Raw genomic sequence first — 8,644 nt, 5'->3', positions numbered from 1 at the left:
TTTTTTTTGTTGTTGTTGTATGCAGTTTCCAGCAAACTTTAATTAATTTTTTTCTATTTGTGAAAATTTCTACGTTATTTAAAGGTAATTTTTATTATAGGCCTATAGACCTAACACAGCATTATTAATATGATTTTGGAGGTTACAAAACTTTAAAATTACTTTAAAAAATGGAAAATAATTATATCATTTGATTTCAAGATATTTTGTATACCTTAAAAATAATTAATTCTATCCCGGGATTTCCCGGGATCCCGGGAAACAGTTCACTTTTATCCCGGGATCCCGGGACAAGCAAAATACCGGGAAATAAGAAACCCTACTGGTGGGTGATATTTCTTAACAATTATTTTAAATACTGAGAATAATGCATGTAGTGTTATGCATTATTATAGACTTGGATGCAGTTTCTTCAGCTTACAAAGCTACTAAAACTATCTAATTCTCAAATTTTCCTTAAATTACAACAGGAACAAATCTCCAAAATTTAAGAAGTAAAAATTTTTTAATTGAAATGTTTTTCGGACTAATGTCTCATCATTAGAAAAACAAATACACATTCTAAAAATAGAATGATATCTCCGGATTTTAGAATGTTTCTATACTTGTAATGCTGATGATGCGACATTAGTTTTTAAAAAATATTTCAATTAAAAAGTTTATGACTCCTTGGAGAAGGTTTGGAAGTTGTTTTGAAAATTTATGTTGATACACAACAGCATAGATAAAAAGCCTTGTAATACCATTATGGGCTACAGAAATTTCATCTATGCTGGTCTGATCCTCAGGAATTAGGCCAACACAGATGAACATAACGATAATATTTTAGATTGAATTATCAATAAAAACCACTAGATCCAAATCCGGTTCTTTGTCTTGCAGCATCTTGTTAATGCATTATTCTAAATACTGAGAAGTACTGTACGTTTTAATATTAAATATATTCAATAGAATTACATTTGTGCCAAATTTCTATCAATATAAACAATTAAATTCTTTACCTTAATAAATTCATATCAAAAGTTCTGTTCTATACAGAAAAGTAAGATTTGGAATCTTATTTTTATAGATAGAACAGAAAGATAAATTCTTATTATAAATACAAGACTATATTCATCAAAAACTTGTAGATAAAAAGTTCATAACATCACACAATTGATATTTAAGAGTTAGGAATGTTTTAATGAAATAAATATTGCATGTTATTTTCTATTTTAAATAGCTGAAAAAATACTTTATTATATGATAATATTAAAATATTTTTATAAAAAAATAATCAAGAATTTTGCTACTCAATNATTTTTCCTAAATAAATAAAATAAAATCGCCAGCTAATATAAATGCTTATATGTAAATGCCAATGGAAATAAAAATAATTTAGAGATGCTATTGATCTATAGAAGCGCACAAAACTATTTCCGGAATATGAAAAGAATCTCGACTACACCCTTCCATTCCTACAAAGAACTTTTGGTAGGTCTCGTTTTCCATTTACAAAAAAAATAAAGATAAAATCGACAATGGAAACAGGAAAAAATACCGTTCTTACCTATATTCTTTAAAAAATATATTAGCTTTTCTACATACACACATTTATATATATATATAAAAGAATAATAATAAATAGAATTGTATATAATGCCTACTCTTAATGGCTATAGAAAAACATAAAAGTGGAAGTCAAGTTCATTTCCACAATGAATGTTATTACTAAATTATTTCTAACTACATGCTTAATTTCTTTAATTTTATGTTGTATATTCTACTTTTTTGTATTCATATAAAATAACTTATTATGTTTAGAAAATATCTATTAAACGGTTAGAGCTTGAATTAATTGTTAAAGTTCTTTTACAGATCTCAAACAATGAATTTAACAGCCATTTTAAACATCACAAATGTGCGGATTATTAAGTAATTTCACTGATTTAGCCATTAATCGAAAATATAAAAAGAAAACTTCTTTATACAAGTCAATAAATCGAGTATAAATTTAAATGTTTGCTTTGTGTTTTTTTGAAATTTTTAATAGTTAAACCTATAACACTAAGGAAATCGTTTTATATTTTGCATTCGCGCCTTCGTAATATTGCACGAATCGTTAAAAATTTCATGTTTTACTAGTAAATTGCAGTAGATAAAAGGAAAATTTCGTGTACCGGAAAGTAGGTTTTTATTTGTTACATATTTAAATTTTTCTGTTAAAATTGTTTCGCGTGAAATTTTAAGTTTATAAAATATGTCGAAGAACATGAAATAAAACAGTTCGTGTAAAATGTCGGTTTTAATTCCGATTAGAAATTTATTATATTCAAAAAATATTTAAAGAAAAAAGTATTTTAGGCATTTGTTAAATAAGTTTATTGATGTATTTATTGTTCGTTGTATAATTTAAAACTTTTAAAATGTATTTTTATTTATTTAAGAATCTCTCAGGGAGTCTAAGAGAATTACTTGTAAAAATAAAAGCACCCCCTTCTGCAACAGCCCCTTCTTTTTAATGCGTTATTGGTCAATGTAAAAGTTATGGAGAAGTAATGGTGATTAGATTACAAGTTTTTCAGGAGGATTTTGTAAAAGTCACATTTAGAGTTTGGCTTCTACAAAGTCCAAAAGTGATTGTTATTATTATTATGTTGGGTTTAGTGGGTAATACTCGGTTTAAACCGGTGGCTGTGTACTATGCCGGACCAGAGTCAAGGCATAGCAACCAAAACAAAACTAAAATNATTGATTAACTTGATTATTATTAATTTCAATTCATTTTTATTTTCGTACAGAAATATAATAAAAGTTTTCGTATAACAGTTTTTTAATGCAAATTGTTTGCGTGATTCGTGAACTAATCAATTATAATGTAAATGTCATGCATGAAAGTTTAAGTTCTTTAAATGAATCAATAGTTGTTTGTGTTAAGTTTATAGGAAATTCGCATTAAATGTAAGAGCATTTGTTTACAGGCACGATTCAGTATTTAGAAGCTGATAGGTTGAATCTTCTGACGGGGATATAAAAAAAAAAGTTCTACTCTATATTTATGTATAATATTAGAATAATGAAGAATATGATTTATATATTTTCATTTTATAATTATAGTTTTCATAGACAATTATAATAAAAATTGAAATTCATACAAGAAAATGACTATTAAGTTACAATAAATATCAGATGTTATTAATATTTTATTCTATATAATCGATAACAAATTGATCTGTACTTTTCGGAACCTACGGATATCTGTAATATATCAAACATCTCTTAAATCTTTGTTTCTTCGAAATTCATTGATCCTATCCTCATTAGTATTCTGATACTCTGACAAAGATGTTCTTTTACGTGACAAACAAGACATTAGCCTGCTTTTTTACTTTCAAAATGTCGAAGATTTTCCGACAGATTTTTTTACAACCAAGTTCTTGATTTATTATGGAATATATAATGCAAAACTTTAGAAATTCATAAATTTTTGAAATGCAAACTTTACATAAATATATATTCTATATTGTTTTAAAATGAAAAATGAGAATAAAATGCAAAAAAATAACTGCAATGGTGATTTTGGTATCTGTTTTCACTTTTTAAAATAATTATCATCATGTTGTAGAATTAGAGACAAATTTTACGCAGTTGAAATGGCAAGTTACTCCATGATACAAGCTTTCTTACTAACAAAGATATAAATACGGAGCATAAAATTACTAATAAAGAAGACATTTTAATGTCTTCTTTTATACAGGCCTACCAGTGGCCGAGTGGATAAAACTATTAAACACCGGGCGTAGATTCGCACGACGCCAACGGACTAGCCATGTATCAATAGAATTTCTGGGTTTTCCTCTGGTGTCTGTCTAATACCTAAATAGGGCCCAGTTTTTCATAAAGTCCTCCCAGGAAGCACTGCTTTAGCAGATCATCTAAGTGTTGCGTTGTCTTATTCCATGTCTCTAGATATCTTTTTTTTATCCATACAAATAACGAGTAAGATTATGTAGTTTAAATTTTATGTATTGAAAATAAATCTTTACCGCTTCTCGTGATTTATAATTTGTTAATTTGCATGTTTATAAAGTAATTACTATTTTATTAACATTGAAAAATTCATCAAGGAATATACCTCAAGGAAACTCCCATTACACAATTTGGTTATGTGGGCACAAATGCATAACCATTAACTTTGCCATTATGGCCATCTGTTGAGTCGGCATCATAGATGAAACATCTTGAATCGAAAACAATTAGGATTTGGAATCCCACAACATTACGAGAACCCATTTCGGCTAACTCAGTATTTCTCAACCCGTGTGCCGCGATCTGTTCTGTTTTGGAAATATTAATTACTTTTTTACAATTTTTAAAATGCATAGGCATTTTAAATGAGGAGGAGGCATTCACTAAAATGCATAGGCCTATTGTTACAAAATTTGTGGTGTCAGGCTACCTTTACCCCCACAAAAGTTATGCGTATGCCAGTCCAGTGCCGGCCCGAGGCAAGTTTTAGGATGGAGCGAGATCCTATTATGGCGCCCCCTTGGTTGCCCCTAATTTATACCCTTTAATTTTCTTTACCACTGAGGCGCCCCCTAAGACTTAGCGCCTGGAGCGGCTGCTCCGTTCGCCCTATGGTAGGGCCGGCTCTGTGCCAGTCTACCAATTCTTTGGGAACGTCTAAAAACGTTGCGGCTTACCAGCTTAAAGACTGCTACGAGCTCTTTACGCACTATTTAAATTGTCTTCTTATTTTTATAGTATATTTGTAAAATTATGAGTTTTTGTCTCGGTGAGTTTGACTTCCGTATTATCAAACGTTTTAAAAATCAACCGTAATGTATTTTAAAAATATGGTGTGTTGCAGGAATGTTATTAAATTCAAAGTGTGTCCCTAATCAAAACAGGTTGGGAAACATTGGGCTAACTTAATGATTTTGTGATTCGTCAACAAAAAATAATTCAATTTATATTATTGAATTATTTAAATGTCGTTACGTCTTTCAGGCAATGGTTTAGGTATGAAAGTGATTGGTGGAAAAGAAATTCCGGGGAGCAATGGGTTGATAGGGGCCTACGTTGCAAGAATATACCCTGGGGGAGTTGTAGAAACCCTTGGAGAGGTTAAAGAAGGTATGAGAAAAATTTTTCATCTAAATTTGATATAGTCAAATTATGTCTTGATATACACTACTGTATATATATCCCTTATCTTGCAGGAGATCAAGTCCTAGAATGGAATGGCATTCAATTGACTGGAAAGACTTACGAAGAAGTGCAACGCATTATAGCTTCTTCTGGAGACGAGGTTGAAATTATCATTCGAAGGTAGAAAGTTAATATTTTTATTATTTAAAATTACGTTTAGAAAAGGTATTTTACTCGAATTTACAATTTCTATCAATTCGTTTGAATTTCTTCTATTCATATATTTTTTCACGGTTTCAAACTCTTTCGTAAATTTCAACAAATAGTAACAGCCTTTAATTATCAGCCACGACCAAAGCATTCATAACCGTCAGTAGCTTGACGTTTTTATTTAAACAATTTTTATTCTGATTCGTAGCGATTTCAATATGCTCGACCCATATGCAAGTTACCAACAACACGGAAGAAGTCCTAGACTTGGGCACGATCGAGGGTCCGGTGGATCAGGGCACAACACCGTCCGCTCCTCGCACGACGTTGGAAGGTCTGGAGGAAGTAATCCTCATTACGAGAGCCCATCTAGGGGCAGCGGAAATCCGCATGGAACATCGACAAGAAGCAATCCGTCCCCATACGATTCAGACCGACCCAACCACGGTAAAGTAAATATGCTTTTATTTGTCTCTCCTCCGATTATATGTGAGATTTTGCACATAAAAGTAAAAAGAAACATGGTTAGTGGTGTAACGGTCAGAATCTCAACAATGCAAAGACGATGACGATAGACAACAGTTTTATAGTGAATTTTCCAGAAATATTTCTTTACAGTTAGATGCATTTTATAAGTTAGGAATTCTGTGACTATTTTATTCTAAGTAAAAATATCTAATAAAGTTACAAAACATTTATAACTATATTCCTTTTAGATTCATGAATCTAAGTTTTAAAGTATGTCTCATACGCCACTAACATTGATATAGATTTATTTATAGAAATCAACAAATTTATACCATTTTTAGAATATCGCTCTTCGAGGAATCCGAATCCAACCTCACATATAGAAAGCACATCTAATTCGAGGTACGGTTCGAACCCTCATCCACCTTCAAATAACCCTGCTTGGAACAGTTCTCATCCTCCAAACAGCAAATCCGATCACTTGAACGACAGCAATAAAGTATGCAGAGTAGTAAAGGATTTATATAAAATTCATACTTTTTGTTTTTAAATTGCAAACTATAATAATTAAATTTCGTTATGATTTTTTTAAAACAGTACAAGTACTGGGCAGAACATATTACTGGAGAAATTCAGGTAATTATGACATTCTCTGGATAGCTTATTGTTAATTTAATTGTCTTCAATTCAAATTTTAATTTTGAATTTTCTTTAATTATAATTTTAGTTACAAATTTGTTATGATACCAAAGCAGCCATTTTGTATGTGACTATCGTCCGAGCTCGCGATTTGGTGACCACAAGAGATAACAGCGGTTTGCCCGATCCTTTTGTAAAATGCTATCTTTTGCCTGGAAGATGGTGAGATCCGATTCGTAATAATAAAGAAAATCACATATTTCAAATCGTAAATTATATTTTTGTTACAGTATCTTTTAATGTTCCAATGATAAAAGTATCAGTAATTAAATATACCCCACGATTTCATTATTTAAGTTCTTATCTGTTTCATGATTAGATCATCAGTTTAAAGCTTATTAAATATAGAATTTATTTATTTTCGTTCTAAATGACGTCTAATTATTATAAAAATAACGAATTCTTTATAATTAATACGTGGTTATTTGATAAAAATTATTTTAAAATATTCTATTATTAACTCTATACATCCTTATCTTAATTGAAAATCTTGTAGTTCATTTAATTAACTACAAAATTGGATACTTTTTACATTGGTTCATAATTTATTTTACTATAATATTTTCATAAAGAGTTATTTTTTGAATATTTCTGTATAGTATGGAAAATCAGAGAAGAACGAGGTACTTTTCAAGATGCAGCAATCCAGAATGGAAACAAACCATGGTATATCCCAACATACCACCCGATAGTTTGAAGAAACATCAGTTAGAAATTAGTGTTTGGAATTATGATATATATAGGCCAAACGAGTTTCTTGGAGAGGTAGTACTTGACTTGTCGGGTAAATATTAGCATTTCTTTTTTTCGGATTAAAAAAAAAATTCTATAGTGGTGGAGATAAAGCAATTCTGAAAATCATTTGAACACTTAACGCCAATTTATTGACATAGAAACGAATTGTATAGGTCAATTAATCAGAATGTTCTGTACAGTATTTTCACAACAATTATGGCAGAAAATTGAAACGGTATCAGTTAACATTTGTTATTCTGTGATATTACCATGATGTAAATCATGAGATAACAGAACAGATTTAAAACAGAAGCGAAATATTTTAATTTCTTTCCAAATAAAATTTATTTTTATTAGCTATTGACATTTTATGGATACTTTTATTTAAAATAGAAAACGAGTAAAATATTATCTATTTCTTATTATTTATTATAAATGTATTTACATTTAATATAAAAATAAATTTTAATTCTATAAAATCTTTGTACAGACTTAGAATAATTGATCGGTTTGATTCGATTTGATTTAATATGATACGGCAACGCAAAACGAAGGAAATTTGCTAGAGGATTTCTTATAAGACAAATAATAAATAGATGGTCAGAGCGGTTAAAATGGTAGCTATCTCTCTGGGGCACCCGACATCGAATCGGACGGGTCAAAAATTCCCATGAATTCTTTTTGGGGATGGTCCGTTAGGATATATCGCTCCCCATCACCCGGCCGCTCCATTGTGAACCTGACCGAACCCATAATGGGCTTGCTAAAAAGGTACTCTTAGTATCCACGGGGTGGAATGAGTTAAAAGAAAAAGAAAAATTATAATTTTCATAGTTTTCATGTAGATTCCAGGAGGACTTTCTTTAGTAATTGGTCCATATTTAGTTGTTAAACAGGTGAAGGAAACCTGGAAAACTCCACGTGACAAGACCATTGGTCAGGCTTGAACTCACGACCAACTACCAATATTCAGTAGTTTTATTCACTAGAGCAGCTGTCTGCAACCTTTCTGACTCCACGGACCACTATCAAATTTTTTTAAAACGATACGAAATCTGTAGAATAATGATCATAAAAGTTCAATTTTACTATATTAAATTAATTAATATGAAACTCGCTTGTTTAATTATAACAAATTAATGCAAGCCTAAAGTTTATTGCTGCTTGTTTGAAACAAGTTTATGGATTTTTAGCGCTTTTCCACGAAGGACGACAATCGCACTCACAATATTGTTTATTGTTCATTATTTATTGATAACAGTTACTTCCTTTTTGGTTTTAGATTCGAATAAAAAAAACCAATTTGCATTTCTTTCGTAATACTTCGTGTAACCTTCAGTTGGTCAATGTCCAAATTTTTTTACGGACCACCCAAATTTACTCACGGACCATCAATGGT

General features: G+C 30.3%; 1 protein-coding gene across 1 annotated transcript in view; it reads left to right on the top strand.

The window, feature by feature from the left end:
* LOC111628990 overlaps positions 1 to 7,580 on the top strand; it is a 132,150-nt gene extending 124,570 nt beyond the window's left edge. Inside the window, exons 15-21 of the mRNA XM_023372852.1 lie at positions 4,975 to 5,118; positions 5,205 to 5,313; positions 5,552 to 5,790; positions 6,153 to 6,310; positions 6,409 to 6,447; positions 6,539 to 6,672; positions 7,110 to 7,580. Coding sequence (XP_023228620.1) covers positions 4,975 to 5,118; positions 5,205 to 5,313; positions 5,552 to 5,790; positions 6,153 to 6,310; positions 6,409 to 6,447; positions 6,539 to 6,672; positions 7,110 to 7,305 — 1,019 coding nt within the window. The 3' untranslated portion in view covers positions 7,306 to 7,580. The remainder of the gene's footprint in view (positions 1 to 4,974; positions 5,119 to 5,204; positions 5,314 to 5,551; positions 5,791 to 6,152; positions 6,311 to 6,408; positions 6,448 to 6,538; positions 6,673 to 7,109) is intronic.
* The last annotated feature ends 1,064 nt before the right edge of the window (positions 7,581 to 8,644 follow it).

Source organism: Centruroides sculpturatus, unplaced genomic scaffold (genome assembly GCF_000671375.1).
Source record: "Centruroides sculpturatus isolate CEXI.00-Female unplaced genomic scaffold, Cexi_2.0 scaffold246, whole genome shotgun sequence".
NCBI classification, from domain to species: Eukaryota; Metazoa; Arthropoda; class Arachnida; order Scorpiones; family Buthidae; genus Centruroides; species Centruroides sculpturatus.
The sequence above is the reverse complement of the archived record's forward strand: the minus strand, read 5'-3'. Positions and strand labels throughout refer to the sequence as shown.